General features: G+C 35.2%; 2 protein-coding genes across 2 annotated transcripts; one reads left to right on the top strand and one right to left on the bottom strand.

Annotated features, from left to right (window-relative positions):
- Positions 1 to 351: 351 nt before the first annotated feature.
- On the top strand, positions 352 to 9,680 carry LOC115954552 (aconitate hydratase, cytoplasmic). Its single transcript, XM_031072428.1, has 20 exons — positions 352 to 951; positions 1,684 to 1,788; positions 1,989 to 2,149; positions 2,234 to 2,326; positions 2,707 to 2,892; positions 3,148 to 3,309; positions 3,436 to 3,580; positions 3,686 to 3,828; positions 3,909 to 3,965; positions 4,067 to 4,146; positions 4,257 to 4,332; positions 5,316 to 5,501; positions 5,709 to 5,776; positions 5,877 to 5,995; positions 6,171 to 6,292; positions 7,122 to 7,220; positions 7,305 to 7,784; positions 8,179 to 8,277; positions 8,361 to 8,603; positions 9,188 to 9,680. Exons 1-20 carry the CDS (start codon positions 651 to 653, stop codon positions 9,254 to 9,256), a joined length of 2,994 nt encoding a protein of 997 aa, XP_030928288.1. The 5' UTR covers positions 352 to 650; the 3' UTR covers positions 9,257 to 9,680.
- Positions 9,681 to 13,989: 4,309 nt separating this feature from the next.
- Positions 13,990 to 14,864, bottom strand: LOC115957748. Its single transcript, XM_031076072.1, has one exon. The coding sequence runs from the start codon at positions 14,795 to 14,797 to the stop codon at positions 14,264 to 14,266; it is 534 nt and encodes a 177-aa protein (XP_030931932.1). The 5' UTR covers positions 14,798 to 14,864; the 3' UTR covers positions 13,990 to 14,263.
- Positions 14,865 to 15,980: the final 1,116 nt, after the last annotated feature.

Here is a 15,980-nt window from a genome sequence, read left to right on the forward strand (position 1 = left end):
CTTCACTTAAAGCTTAAAATATGATATTTATTGAGATATTATCTTATGTGATAAAATGTATTTATGGGTTAATAATATGATTACGTGACATGTTTCTATTGGAGCTTAAATCCTTAAAAAATTTAACCTCGTTGATCAACGAAACTTGTATACAATTTTTATTGATTTTTTAAATTCTGAATGGAACAATAATTGTAGGAGCGAATTACGTGGAGGGAAACCATTGGGTAATAGCAGTGTCTGAAAAAGTGTAGTACACCTCATCACAGACAACCATTTCTCGTCCTAATTCAAGGCTAGCTCATACCCAGTGTAGTCTCGCTCTGGCTCTCTCTCTCTCTCTCTCTCTCTCTCACTTTCACTTCTAGAAAGCGGCACGCAGCCCTAGGTCTCACGTCTCTCTTTCTCTCTCTTCACTCTCCACACGCCTCTTTCTTTTCTCTCTCTGAAAATTATTCATTTCGCGCAGAAACTTCCGCGAACCGTTGCAACTTGTAAAAGCTCGCCCATTCCTCTTTCTCTCTACTATATATTTATATTCCATTTCCAATCTTTTTTCTGCTTCCTCTCTGTCTGTTGCTCTGCGGCGGCGTCGTTTTCCTCCATTTTCGAATGCTTATGCATGCGTGACCTTCATTAGCGTTTGCGTCATGTATATAAGCGCATCCTCATCGTCCTCCTCTGCGCTCTCTTCTATTCTCAGAGCAAGGTCCAGGCTTTTCGCTCCTTCTTCGTATCTTTCTAGAACCCTCGCTGCTCCTTCTTCTTCTTCTCCTCCTCCTGTCTCCGGTTACCGATCTCTCAGCTTCTCCTCCGCGGTTCGATCTCTCCGGTGCTCCGTCCCTCGCTGGAGCCACGGTGTCGATTGGCGATCTCCGATCGGTCTCCGCTCTCAGATCAGAGCCGTCGCTCCCGTCATCGAACAATTCCAGAGGAAGATCGCCACTATGGGTATACTATACTAACACTCACTCACTACTGTCTCCAATTTTTTTGGACTTTTTTTTTATGCGTTTTGCTCTGTTTGGTTGCTGAGAAAGCCAACGAAAGGGAAATTGAAACTATATTTTGTTTTTCCAACGCTCCTAAAGTCAACTGAGTTGAGAGCTAAGTAGTTGCTGAGAAAATTGAAGGAAAACGATGTTATTATATCGATTTTCTTGTGTTTATTTTCATTTCCTGCGATTACTCAACGATTAGCAGAGCGATACTGTTTCAGGATGTGTGATCACGAATAAGGAATGGATTCTGTGTTTGATGCAGTAAATCTAGCATAAAAATTTCTGGAAATGATGCAGTTTTGTAGAATTTCTTGTACTTTCCGTGTCATTTGATATATCCAGCACTGTAGACTGTAGTCAGCTTAGCTATTATAAGTTTCTACTACGCTCTGTTTGGTTCCCGAGAAGGCTAAGGAAATAGAAAGAAAGCAAATATAATTACAATGCTAAAGTCGTTTCTTTCATGTATTTTAACGTTTAAATTGAGGAATAGTGTTTCAGGATTTCAAATCATTAAAAATGAACTTTATATATTGTTGTTGTTATTTTTGTAGTACTGTTATTGGCTTGAGAATGATCGTTTTGTTACAGAAAGTGAACCTACTTTTCAGTCTTTAATAAGCACAATTTAATTACTGAAGAGGAAACTTAATGTTCTGATTGCTCATCTATATGATTTCAGCATCTGAACATCCTTTCAAGGCACACTTGACAAGTCTTCCCAAGCCAGGAGGCGGCGAGTTTGGAAAGTTCTACAGCCTCCCGTCTTTCAATGATCCGAGGATTGGTAATTTTCTTTTTTCTACTACTTTTTACGGGGATCTGTTTTTGTTTTTTGTTTTTCTTTTGCAGCAAATAAATTCGTTTGTGTCAACTGTCAACTATATCAAACAGATTTTGTAGTGAATTCTCAGCAGTTCATTAGTAGTGCATTCTCGTTAATTGTAATACTATCGCAGACAATACTTATTCTTATATCTATAACAGAGAAGTTGCCGTACTCTATCAGAATCCTTCTTGAGTCTGCAATTCGAAATTGCGACAACTTCCAAGTCAAGAAGGAAGATGTTGAGAAAATTATTGATTGGGAGAACACTTCTCCGAATCAAGTTGAAATTCCTTTCAAGCCCGCTCGTGTTCTCTTGCAGGTACCTAATGGAGTTGAGCGTACACAGTAATTGTTTTAAACATTTCCTCTTGTTCTTCTTCTAAGGTTTCTTGTTTGTTGCCAGGACTTTACTGGAGTTCCTGCTGTGGTTGACCTTGCTTGTATGCGTGATGCCATGAACAAACTTGGCAGCGATTCTAACAAGATCAATCCTTTGGTGCGTTTTCTTATAGTCTGTCCATGTGGTATCATTAAAGTCATTGATATGGGTCATTTATATATCATTGTGGACTACAATTTTTGTGTTCTGGCCTGATAATGCATAGATTTATATTAACTTGGAATAAGATTTTGTGTCTATATTCATCATATTTTGATACTGTATTGTAATCATGTTTTGTTTTGGGTTAATAGTTGAGGCATTTTGTCTTCCTAGATAACTTCATATGTGGTGATCATTAACTAGTTTTTATAGCTTTACATGATTACATTAACATCCAATTGTTATGGAATGTAAACCATTTGCTAGTATATCATGTCACCTTAGCAGTTATATTCTCAGTTTTTGTCTTACCATCTCTCATTCTAAACATGCAGGTTCCTGTTGATCTTGTAATTGATCATTCAGTACAGGTTGATGTTGCAAGGTCTGAAAATGCAGTGCAGGCCAATATGGACCTTGAATTCCAGAGAAACAAGGAGAGATTTGCTTTTCTTAAATGGGGGTCTACTGCTTTCCGCAACATGCTTGTTGTACCTCCTGGTTCTGGTATTGTGCATCAGGTAAAGTAGTTTGGAAGGAGATGTGAAAGATAAGATAATGTTGGTTTAAATGTCAACCTTGGTGTATCAATCACATCACTTTTATTTCTCATTCTACATATTTAAATCATATCCTTTTTTTTTTCCTCAAAAAAAAAAAAAAAAATCATATCCTTTTTTCTTTCAATTACTGTATGTCAAATGAAAATTGAGTGTTTGATCCTGACAGTTTTATAAAGATGTGGCATGGAATGACTTGATGTGTTGAATTCACAGGTTAATCTTGAATACCTTGGACGGGTTGTGTTCAACACTGAGGGCCTACTCTATCCTGATAGTGTGGTTGGAACTGATTCCCATACAACCATGATTGATGGGTTAGGAGTTGCTGGCTGGGGAGTTGGAGGTATTGAAGCAGAAGCAGCAATGCTTGGCCAGGTAATTAAATTCTGCTGCTCATTTATTTTAAACTTCAATATACACCCTGCAGCTCACTTTCATCCCTGCTAAGGGAAGATTTCTGCTGCATTATACTTCTAATGCCTTCTTATTTTTCATTGACAGCCCATGAGCATGGTGTTGCCTGGTGTTGTTGGGTTCAAGTTATCTGGAAAATTGCACGATGGTGTTACTGCTACTGACTTGGTTTTAACTGTGACACAAATGCTGAGGAAGCATGGTGTTGTTGGCAAATTTGTTGAGTTCTATGGTAATTTAACTTTCCGGAAGTTGAGTTTATCTAATCTTAAATTGCAATGATTTGATCTGTGGAACTAGATAGATATGGGGTTATCATGTTTGTATGTACTTGTAGGGGAAGGCATGGGTAAGTTGTCACTAGCTGACAGGGCCACTATTGCCAACATGTCTCCTGAATATGGTGCAACCATGGGGTTCTTCCCTGTAGACCATGTCACTTTACAGTATCTCAAATTAACTGGAAGAAGTGATGAGACGGTGGGTGATTCACTGTATTCGTTCCCTTGCAATGTGAAATTCCTATAGCATTATGTAACTTCTTTCCTTCTTAAATTTAGGTGGAAATGATAGAAGCATATCTCCGGGCAAACAAACTGTTTGTTGACTACAATGAGGTAAGGGTCTTTATATATTCCCTATATTTCTTAATTGTCTGAGGTATATTTGCATCGGATTTTCTTATAGGGGTAATGCTAACTGATTTCCCCTAAATCAGCCTCAACTAGAAAGAGTATACTCCTCTTATCTACAACTGGATCTTGCGGATGTTGAACCTTGTATGTCAGGACCAAAGAGGTATATACTTAATTCATGCACAGAGTTGCTCTCACATTAAATCAAATTTCGGTTCTTGAACATTCCTTTGTTGTACAATTCATTTTATAAGTAACTGCTATCTTTTGCAGACCTCATGATCGAGTGCCTTTGAAAGAAATGAAGTCTGACTGGCATGCTTGTCTTGATAACAAAGTTGGATTCAAGGTTAGTCAAAATTTTTGAATGTTGCAGTCTAATTAATTTACATGGTCTTTTGGTTTTATTATTTAACCTAGTTGTTTGATTTTTTTCCTTGGAAGCTGATTTATTTATTGTTCTTTATCAGATAACTTATTAAAAAATTGTGTAAATGATGCTTTTAGTTTTGATGTGTATGCATTATGGAAGGCTGAACCAATAATACAATATGTCTTCTCTTTTACAAATCATAAGGACCAAATTTAGATAACATCATCTTAACAGTCAATGCTGGATTTATATCGTCATTTCCATCAGCACATTCCAGTCCCAGTCTCCTCTGACTTTTGGCCAGATTCCATGATCCTCATTGCTGTAGTTACCTCATGTCCAAATCCATCATAATAAACTATCATTGACTGTCTCTAATTGACCATTGGCCACACCTGTTGGACTATTGCTGAACTATAATTCCACAATCATTTGGCTGCTCACTGCTGTCCCATCATCATTCATTCAGCTGCTACTTACATTTATTGTCAACATTAACTGCCACCACCTCTTATAGATGTAGTCTCTTCCTCATTTTGGAACATCAAGGAATCTCCAATCTGAGTTACTACCCAAATGGTCATTGCTGTAAACCTGCAATCTCCAATTTTCTACCACCTTTGTCTTGGCCAATCCTCAGCTACATGCTTTTGCTACAACCTTTGTGCATGATTACCCTCTCTCTCTCTCTCTCTCTCTCTCTCTCTAAGTGTGTGCATTACCAGCAATAAAACATGACTGATTCGCTGATCATAATTGAAGTGATGATCAGGACTTGTCTAGTCTATTTCACTTTCTACTCTGCATATATTAGTGCCTAGTGGCACACTTTTCTTATTTATTTATTAGATTAGTGAATATGTAGTTGTAATGCCATTCATGCGTCATTTCGTTTTATTTGACAATAGCTTTTCTGTATATTGCCTACCATTCTTCCTAATTGTTTTACTGTACTGCAGGGGTTTGCTATACCAAAAGAAGAACAAGAGAAAGTGGCAAAATTTTCATTCCAAGGACAGCCAGCAGAGCTTAAGCATGGTAGTGTTGTAATTGCTGCAATCACAAGCTGCACCAATACATCAAACCCTAGCGTCATGCTTGGGGCAGGTCTTGTTGCAAAAAAGGCTTCTGAGCTTGGTTTGCAGGTTAGTTATGGTTATGTTTATTATGTGTTTCAGACTGTACGATCACTGCCTCCAATTCCTTTTTCCTCCCAAGTTTTCCCAATTCGGCATATACTTCTGTTGGCTTTCCTTTTACTGTAAGAATGCGAAATATTAATGTTTGGATGCCATGGATCTTTTCTTTTATTTTTGTGTTGATTAGATATTGATTCATAAATGATTTAACAGGTCAAACCGTGGGTGAAAACAAGTCTTGCACCAGGCTCTGGAGTTGTTACAAAATATTTACTCCAGAGGTATTTCTTAATATATATAGAGATATAATATAAAATAACTACTTTATTGCTGTACATAATAAAAAACTTTGTCTGCTAAATATAGACTTTCTTGATGCAGTGGACTACAAAAATATTTAAACCAACAGGGCTTCAATATTGTTGGATATGGCTGCACAACATGTATTGGGAATTCAGGGGACTTAGATGAATCAGTTGCTGCTGCCATTACAGAAAATGGTAAGGGATAAATAATTTCTATAACCTCAGCTTAGACGTGTTTACTTATTAAATAATTTATCATGCTGTTTACAAGTTTAAAGTTTCTTCATAAATGATAAACCTTTTTGTTTTATTTTTTTGGGATGAAGATATACCAAAATGCCCACCTGAATTTATCTGGTTGTTTATGCAGACGTAGTAGCAGCTGCTGTGCTTTCTGGGAACCGGAATTTTGAGGGTCGTGTTCATCCGTTGACAAGAGCTAACTACCTTGCCTCGCCTCCTTTAGTGGTCGCCTATGCCCTTGCTGGCACGGTACATATTTTAAATACTTTCAGTGTCTAGATATATTAGCAATAAAGGGCAGATTGATACAATAATCCGCAGAATGCAGAAAACCTGATGAGAGTTAATCAGAGGGATGTGAAAAATGAAAAGGCGGAAAGGTCAATTGCAAGTACTTGTCATGTCTGCTGCTTTCCACAGATTTAGCTTCATACACTCTTTACATATATAAAGTTATTTAGTTTCATTTCTATCAGTACGGGGTACCCACTATTCCTTATATTGAGGTCTAAGGCCAACACAATTTGCAAATTCCAGTTTCAGCTCATCATGTAAACCCATCATTGTTTGACTGACGTTATTCAACATTTGAGTGGTAGACATTGACTGGATAGTTTCACTTTGTATACCCTTAAAATATTTTTCCTAGACCACATCATGTGGCCTTGTTACGACATGGAATAACATTTTATATCAGGTACTATATTGTTTCCATAAAAGGAGATGTCTAATACATTAGATATGGTAGGTGTTTTGCATTACCTCTCAGCACTTATATCTCTGCCACAGCTCTCAACTCTATCTCATGCTTGAAAATATTAATCAAGCTTCCAACATGTTAACAACACGGGGAAAGAAATATCTCTGCCACATCTCTATGTTTGTTTGTTGTGTACGCACAATGCATATATTTACTTTCAATTTGTATGTTGAAGAATCGCTTAGAAGTTATTTTGCAGTAATTTTCTTTGTTACATATTAATGACCCATTGCATTGACGGTCTGTTGAGGATTCATAGCCACTAAGACTTGGTTGTTTTTGTTGCGTAGACGGTAGATGACATAATTTCATTTCCAGGTTGACATTGACTTTAATAAGGAGCCAATTGGCACAGGGAAGGATGGTAAGAGCATCTATTTTAGGGATATCTGGCCGACTGCAGAAGAAATTGCTGAGGTAGAGAGTTACAATTATATAGTTTTGTTGTAAAGTTTGAGAATCTGTGTGTTATACATTAACTTTGGATGGCATACTGTTTAGGTTGTTCAATCCAGTGTGTTGCCTTCTATGTTCAAAAGTACTTATGAGGCAATTACAAAAGGCAATCCCATATGGAATGACCTATCGGTTCCAACTGCCACCTTGTATTCATGGGACCCCAACTCAACCTACATTCACGAGCCTCCATACTTCAAAAACATGACCCTTGATCCTCCTGGAGTCCATGGGGTGAAGGATGCTTACTGCCTGCTGAACTTTGGCGACAGTATTACAACAGATCACATTTCCCCAGCAGGAAGCATTCACAAGGACAGTCCTGCTGCAAAATACCTTATTGAGCGTGGGGTGGGTCGCAAAGACTTCAATTCCTATGGAAGTCGCCGTGGCAATGATGAAGTGATGGCAAGGGGAACATTTGCCAATATCCGCATAGTTAACAAGCTCTTGAACGGAGAAGTGGGCCCAAAAACAGTTCATGTTCCTACTGGAGAGAAACTCTCTGTTTTTGATGCAGCAATGGTGAGTTATTTGGTATCAAATTGTCTTACAATTTTTCATCCTGATTTTTTTCTTCATCAAAGGTTTTACTTGAGATAATATAGCATACTAAGAATTTATCTTTTGTGTTTTTTGGTGGCAAAGGCTCACTTGATCTGACAGTAGCGCTGCAATGTGAACCATGTTAATTAGATAAATTTACTTAGTCCCATTTACATATATATTATAATACCTTCCTTATTGTGCAAGTTGTAAACTGAATGGGATGTTTTCTGCATGTAAAAACATAAATTACTTTAGTGATCTAAAAAGTCCTTTCTTGTGATTCATGGATCCCACTCGTAAGTGAAAAAGATGATGATAATCTCCAAATCTTAATTACTGAATCTGTGCATTTGACCTGTGTCTATTCCAGAGGTATAAGACTGCTGGACAGGATACCATTATACTGGCTGGTGCTGAGTATGGGAGCGGAAGCTCCAGGGATTGGGCTGCCAAGGGTCCAATGTTATTGGTGAGTTTCTCAAATCTCTATTTTGATTATCTTTAACATGTCTTTCTAGTTGTTTGTCCTCAAATAATCTCTGTATATAACAGGGAGTGAAAGCAGTGATTGCCAAAAGCTTTGAGAGAATTCATCGCAGTAATTTGGTGGGAATGGGTATTGTTCCACTTTGTTTCAAGGCTGGTGAGGATGCAGATACACTTGGATTGACTGGTCACGAACGTTACACCATTGATCTTCCTAACAATGTTAGCGATATAAGGCCAGGCCAAGATGTAACTGTCACAACTGACTCTGGAAAATCTTTCACCTGCATCGCCCGCTTTGACACTGAGGTATTCCCCACTTAACTATGTTTTTACATTTTTTCGAGGTGGTTGCGATCAGTGTGGTGGAAAAGAAAACTAGAAAAGGTCACTGCGTGTGAATCATACAAGACTTAGAAAACCAATATCATGGTTAGTTTGCACCACTGTAATCATGCCATATGTTTAGTTGGAGTACCTTGCCTTGATTACCCTTGAAACTGAATTCATCATCAAGGAGAAAACCATACATTAGCCTGTTTTGCTCAGGTTTGTCTAGGTACCTTTTGTTTGTTTGTATTGCTCTTAGTGATGTGGGGGGAGAAGCCCCTCCGGAGTAAGGGCTAAGGTGGAGATCAAACTTGAACTAGAGGCTCAGTTGTCTAGGTACTATTATTCTATTCGGGGAATTGCTTAGTCTACTAGGCCATTATGGATGGTTCCAGTTTTTGTTTGAAGGAGTGCCTATACCACCCTTCCTGACAATAAATATTGCCGTAATGATGTACCATGAAGGTTCATGCCTGCTATTAACATAGTTAAGATACCATTTATCAGAAAAGAAAAGAAAAAAAATGTAGATACAGTAGTTAATTCTCTTGTTGCATTTGCAGGTGGAATTGGCTTATTTCAATCATGGAGGCATACTTCCATATGTTATACGGAATTTGACCAAGCAATAGATTACTGCTTTGTTCGAATATCGGCCTTGCGACATCCATTTGAGTTCATTTCCTTTGTAAAATGTGAGGGAATAAAACTTTTTAATAACAGAAAAAATTCCCATTTATGGGACACGTATTTTTGTTTCCTTTTAAACGCCATCGAGGGGTGGGTGCAAGCATGTTTTCCTCTATAAAGAAAGGAGTATTTTTTTTAGTCAATATTATTCTTGTTTTATTTTCTCGATCTTGTCGAGCGTATAGGCTGTTGTAGCGTGCATGAAATACTGCGACATTAACTTTAAGGCTACACATATGTGATTGTTGTGAAGGCTAATCGACCAAGCTGCTTTACAACACAAATTATGTATTCAGTTCCAAACGATGCTATGTTACAACAATTTTCTTTTAAAATGATGCAAAAAAGATGGATGCGAAAGTTTTACTTTCAGGCTCTTCATCGCTTCATTTTCATTGTCAGCATCAATAACAAAGTTGACGAGTGCGTTAATTAAAGGGCGAAAACATGAAGACAGGTTCTCGCCTTACAAAGTATATGATTAATGTGACAAGCATGCAACTCTTTGAACAATGACAACAAAGTTAATAATTGAAGGATTTTTTTTTTTAAATTTTTTTTATTTATAAAAAACCTGGTCATTGCCGTGATTAGCAATAATGATTAAACAAATACATTCAATTTCTAAATCAATTATTTATTCAGAATGTTAAAAAAAATGTGATTCTCTTTTATTAATATATGCCTATACTTATTTTACTTCATCGATTTGATATCAAGATTCTTATATAGAAAAAAAATCATAAATTCTAGGAATTAGATAGGGTAAGAGTTGCTCTTCGATTTTATTTATTTATTTATATATATATTTTTTATTGATAATTGGAATCAACACAAATCAATCAATATATATATATATATATATATATATATATATATATAAGTAGAGACCTCATGTGGAAGAGTATGAAGTTCTACCATATGGCGCTCTCTTAGATAAGGAATTTGTTCATATAAATTCTTTACTGAAGTGCCACATAAGAGATAAAGTCTAATTAAAATTCAAATAATAATTCCCATGAAAAAAATATTCATAAGGTAAGAAATTTATTTTCTTAGATTCATTGTATCAAGACATTTCTCAACTGCCACATTATAGATAAGGACTAATTAAAATTTAAAAGATAAGGACTCTTTATTTTCTTGAGTTCATTATTTCAAGACTTTCCTCTTTCTTACAAAGCACAAAACTTTTCGTGTTTTCACTCACCCCTTTTCACCTCTTGTACTTTTACTACTTTATATACACCTACCTATAGTCTTTCATCTTCATGCCATAGGTTAGGTGCTTTTTGATTTTGTTTTAGCCCTCACAATTTCTTGGTTTCTTTGTCATTTTTTTAACTACTATTTAGTGTGGTATTGGTATGAGCCTCAACATAAAAGTAAAAAACAGTGATTATTATGGAGATTTCTTTATTGTGAATCAAGATTATCTCAACTTTAGTTGCAACCCTAGGTTTAGTTGCAGCTATTCAGGAATAGTGTGAAACGGTGTACAAATCACAATCATATTGTTAGTTCTCTCCATCAAAGCTACAATTAGGTAGTTCTTCACATAATTTTTATGTTCTTTCTCATGTATCTTTCACGTATAATACTTATTCACCTATATTTCTTTGATTACGTTTGTTAGTGTTGTAAATTATAAATTGTTGTGGTTTGTTAAGATTAGTTTCAAATGATTTAATTTGTTGTTACGGTTTTGATGTACGATTGGAAGTTAATTAGTGTGCTCTACTTCTCTATATAAAGACAAAGCTCATGTGTAAAATTAATAATACAAGATTAGTTCTCCCATTTTTAACTTATACTTTCTTGAATTTTAGAAGTCTCTTTGTTTTTTGTTTTTTTTTAAAAGAATATAAAAGCCATATTAGAGGCGATTAAATATTGATAAATGGAAGTGTATTTAGCCAATTTTTCTTTATTTGATTACTTTCTTTATATGTTGGTATATGAATAATTTTGTTTCATTTAGATTACGAACAAAGTGTTTGAGATTGGGGTCTTGGGATTTGGTAGTGAGAATGAAGTGGTTGAAGAAGTGTTCAGTTTTAGAAATAAAGTCTACCTTTTATCTAGATGTTATTTTATTACTTTAAATATTAAATTTATAAGATGGTGTAAACTCTTAGAAATTTCTAATATATATATATATATATATATTAGTAAAGAAAATCCATTCAATAGTCGGAAACTACTTCTAGGATAAGAAAAAATTAAAATTATAAAATATGAATTAAGAAAATTAAGTTTCAAATCATTCAACAATATTATTGGAAACATCATTAATACTATTGTAGGGTCCTAATTTGCAACCCAAGCCCAAAATGTATGGAGTCTTGGCCCAATGAGTCCAATACAATGAATTTGTAGAGAATGAGTCAAAGAACTAGGTCCTAATGAGTTGAACAACGGCTAGTATTGAATTGCATGACGATCAAACACAAATAAAGGACGCTGATATCAATTGACTTTCAGTCCGAGGAGGTTAGACCTGTATATAATGATCACTCTTGGATATCAGAATGATTTAGATTGCTATAATATTTTTTTCTCTCTATTTTCCGATCTCCTTCTCATGGAGGGTCTCTCACATTATATAGCTCATTTTGGGTCATCTTGATCCTACACTTGTTGATCATCTGAGTCCCTACTTGAGTATCCGTCCCATCAAACACCCCTTTTGGCTTTCTGTGAGTTGTGGTAGCCAAGGTAGCACTATTTAGAGGTCTTCTTCACATAAATGCGGCTAGAAAAGTAGCTGCAATGCATTTAATGCGGTGGTAACAGTTTTTTTTTAGATATTTTCGAGCTTCTTTCTTTTTCGTATGTTCAAGAGGCACGTTCCTATCGCTGAAGTCTCTTGGAGGGTCACTCTAATTGTTGGAGTTCACACTTGGGCTACATTCATCGTATCCGAGGAGGGGTTCCTCCTCGGATCATCCTTTATTCGTTCTCTACTTACGAGGCTTTAATTGGGAACTCCTAACATCTATTTGCTCCTCCTCGGATGTATCACTGTCCTCGGACAAAATCCAAGGCCCAATATATAATCTTGGACCCTTATCCCTACAACTATATAACAAAATGATTATTATATATGGGTCTTAAAAAAATAAAAATTATTTTCAAATGAAATTACCAAGTATCCGCGCATCGCGCGGGAAAAGATTAAAAGATAAAGCAAAGAAATAGAATTGGTAAGCTATGTATTACTAAACTCCTATAGTGCGAATAGAATATAAAGGGAAGAACATGAACATGTGCAAAGGTCCGCAACAACTAAAATCTCACGTATAATTTAATGGACCTGTGGAAGTGGAACCTTAATCGTTTTCAATATTGTGACTAACCATACTAGGGATATAGCAAATTTCAAACTCCTTAATCTTGGATATCTCGTTCGTGTTTTTATCACACTTAAGTCTTAACACAAACCAAAAAGAAAAGGCAAAAAAAAAAAAAAAAAAAAAAAAACACACTAAAAGAAAAAGATGAATAAACATATATTTACTGTAACATTATATAAAGTAATGGTTATTACATATTAGTGATTGCACACTGTATACACACCTACTGAAATTGTGTTTATAAAAACATGATTATAAAGTGTACGAAATGTGCAATAGCGAAAGTAAAACGATTTTTCCATACTATATAATATTTGGTATCTATTATTGTATATGCGCTTTACCTAAGATGTGCATAGTTTTAACTATTCAGTAACTTTGTCGGATTGTAATTTTCTTACAATAAAATGTTTACGTTCCAATTTTAATCTTTTTTTTTTTTGTTTTTGTTTTTCATTAGGTATTTAAACATACAAAACAAAACTCTTGGTAATTAGGCATTTGGTGTGGAACTTGCTGCCTCATAAGAATTTTATGTGACATGCAAATATTCAAAATGTAAAACTCTTTGTTAACATTACACTATTTAATAACTTCATAATATTTTGAAAATCCTGTTGTTGTATTATATGTTTTTGTTATTTTTAACATACATTTCTTTTGTGTCAATTGGACTTGTTTACTAAATGATCCATAAAATTTATGTTTTGTGTATAATTTTAAAGTAAAAAAAAGTGAAATTTAAGGCTTCTATAGATTAAAAAAAATGTATTAATCTCTTATCATCCTGATACTTTTTAAGTACAAAAATTATGAGGAGAAAATGAAATGCATGGTGGAGTAGTCATAAAACAATGTAAAGTTGTTGAACATGTACATCCTTTGTCAAATATGCCACCAAAGCAATGATTTAGAAATCTCTCTTATTGAACTTTTCTTTTTCCCCTTAAAATACCACTAGATTGCTTTTTAAAAGGAAATCTATTTTACTGTGTTCAAATCTGAATCAATTGTCCTCCATTTTTTTTTTTTTGAGAAAATTGTCCTCCATTGAAACACCATATAAGACATCAAATCATGCCAGCTGACTTCAATTCAGATGGCACTAAGCTATTACTAATCAGTAATCACACCATGCATATTTATTTGTCCGAATCTGGAATCTAGTCGGTAAAAGGTCTGGTAATTGGTAAAAACTGGACATTAAATCCAAGATGTTGCTATTCCTGTAAATTAGACTAAAGTAGTTGCTTGATAACAAGTTTCTGAGACGAAAAGGGTAAACATAAACAAGTAGATGTAGATAAGATTTTAATCCGAACAAATCACACAGCACAATTGTAATATATATAATGTCTGAGATTATCTAATCATGCCATTTGCTAGGATAGAACACGGAACATTTAATGATCCGCAAAATTCCAATTAGTAGTGACTCCATACAATTACATTGATATGGTACTGACTCCAAACTAGTACAATGATACATACAATGAAGATTGTTTACAACTCACTAGGTGAGAGAAAGGGGGATTGAGAGAGAGGGAGAGAGAGTACTAATTGTTAGCAATTAACAAACACTAATCTTGCTCGTCAATGGTCCTCTGGAATGCTCTCCAAAGCTGGCCTCCAATTGCTATTTATGCCTTCATCTTCATCACTTGTTCTAACTTCAGAAATCTTCCTTCCTCTCAAGTTCAATGCATTTACCAATTGCTCCACAGAAGAATACTTTAAGCCTTCCTTACAATCCAAAATTTGTTTCAACTCTTTCTGGGTCACCACCACTCTAATCCTCACAACCCCACTTCTAGAATCACCTTCACTGCTTGTACCGACATTAGTATCATCTTCTTCGAGCTTGAACCTTACCACCTTCTTCTTCTTCTTGTGACCCCCATCAACAAGCTTCACTGGCTCTAACTTGGATGCTGTAGACGGCTTTGTTTGTTCAACCACTTCTGCTTCCTTTGGCACCTCTTCTTCTTGTGCTAAGCTCTTATTACTTAAGCAATTTCCCATGATACAGATGAAAGAAACAAAGAGAGAGAGACAGAGAGAGAGAGAGAGGGCAAAGCAAATATGTCCTTGTGTATTTAAAGAAAGAGAAGGGTGGAGAAAGCACATGGACTAGCGGTTATTGCGCAGAGTTTTTTTTTTTTTTTTGATAGGAGTTGAGTTATTGTGCAGAGTTATTTGAGAGTAGAAGGGAGATTCTCTTGCTTGTGACCAACACAACCTATATATTAAGCTTCTTGATGCCCCTTTGTCTTGGTTTTCTATGTTGTTATGTGAATAAATATTAACACGGTCGTCTGCTTGTGATTATAGTTTCTTAATTACTAGTCCACTACCCATACGTACTTTATGCATAAGGCAGCTGCGCTAGCCGATAAAATTATGCAATTCATTGTAATAGATTCTTTATGAACATTACAAAGCATGTCAGGCTCAATGCATAATGACAATCAATGAACATGTAATGTTTAAGGCCCCTTAATCACTGCTCAAAATTTGGAGCGCTTATTGCGTGACTCTGACACCACTAAGTAACCTTTTATTTATTTATAAAATTTGATTATACAGTTTCCACTATGATATTGGTTTCAAAACTTTGTTGAGGCAGGTATCAGGGTTAAACAACTAACATTTGATGAATATAGTTAAGACTTAAGACAATTAACTATTGGTTTATAATGAAAGAAAATTGGTAGGAGGGAATGACCAATGATGGTTTCTTAACTTGGACGTGATTATAGTAACATTCTACTCACTGGGATTTCTATAAGCCTTGAAAGTATTAGTGAACATTGGGTTGGCTGCGTGGAAATAATTCCAAGCACTTCCTATTTTAGGATTCGACCTTAGGAGAATTCTAGCATACACACTTAGAGAATTTTATGATAAACGTTTTTTATTTTATTTTATTTATGTATTATACTTACCTAATCTAATTTTTACCACTAATTTTTTATTTAATATATATTTATAATAACAGATCAATGATTATGACTAAGTATATAGAGTAAAATCGAAGTGTGTATCATATAATATTTGGATTAATCAATCATAATCTAGTACCTTTCATCTGCACATTCAACTGTCTCATGACTCAATTGTGAACATCATCATGTTAAAAAACATCTCAACGTCTCTATTAGGTACTTTAGATGAAAGGTAGCAACTTGAAGACTTTCAACATTCAAAGTTACATGAATCAAACAGTGTCACATCAAATTCATCTAATACAAAAATTTATAGACCACCTTAAACTATAAAAATGTTTTAATTTTCCCCAGTCCAATTCATC

This window comes from Quercus lobata, chromosome 8, assembly GCF_001633185.2.
Source record: "Quercus lobata isolate SW786 chromosome 8, ValleyOak3.0 Primary Assembly, whole genome shotgun sequence".
In the NCBI taxonomy this organism is placed as follows: Eukaryota; Viridiplantae; Streptophyta; class Magnoliopsida; order Fagales; family Fagaceae; genus Quercus; species Quercus lobata.

Bases quoted from the DNA above. Each gene is read 5' to 3' on its own strand.
- LOC115954552 (XM_031072428.1), top strand. From the start codon at position 651: ATGTATATAAGCGCATCCTCATCGTCCTCCTCTGCGCTCTCTTCTATT. The intron at 2,150-2,233 runs GTACCTAATGGA...GTTTGTTGCCAG, and splicing joins CCGCTCGTGTTCTCTTGCAG to GACTTTACTGGAGTTCCTGC. The intron at 8,604-9,187 runs GTATTCCCCACT...TTGCATTTGCAG, and splicing joins TCGCCCGCTTTGACACTGAG to GTGGAATTGGCTTATTTCAA.
- LOC115957748 (XM_031076072.1), bottom strand. From the start codon at position 14,797: ATGTGCTTTCTCCACCCTTCTCTTTCTTTAAATACACAAGGACATATT.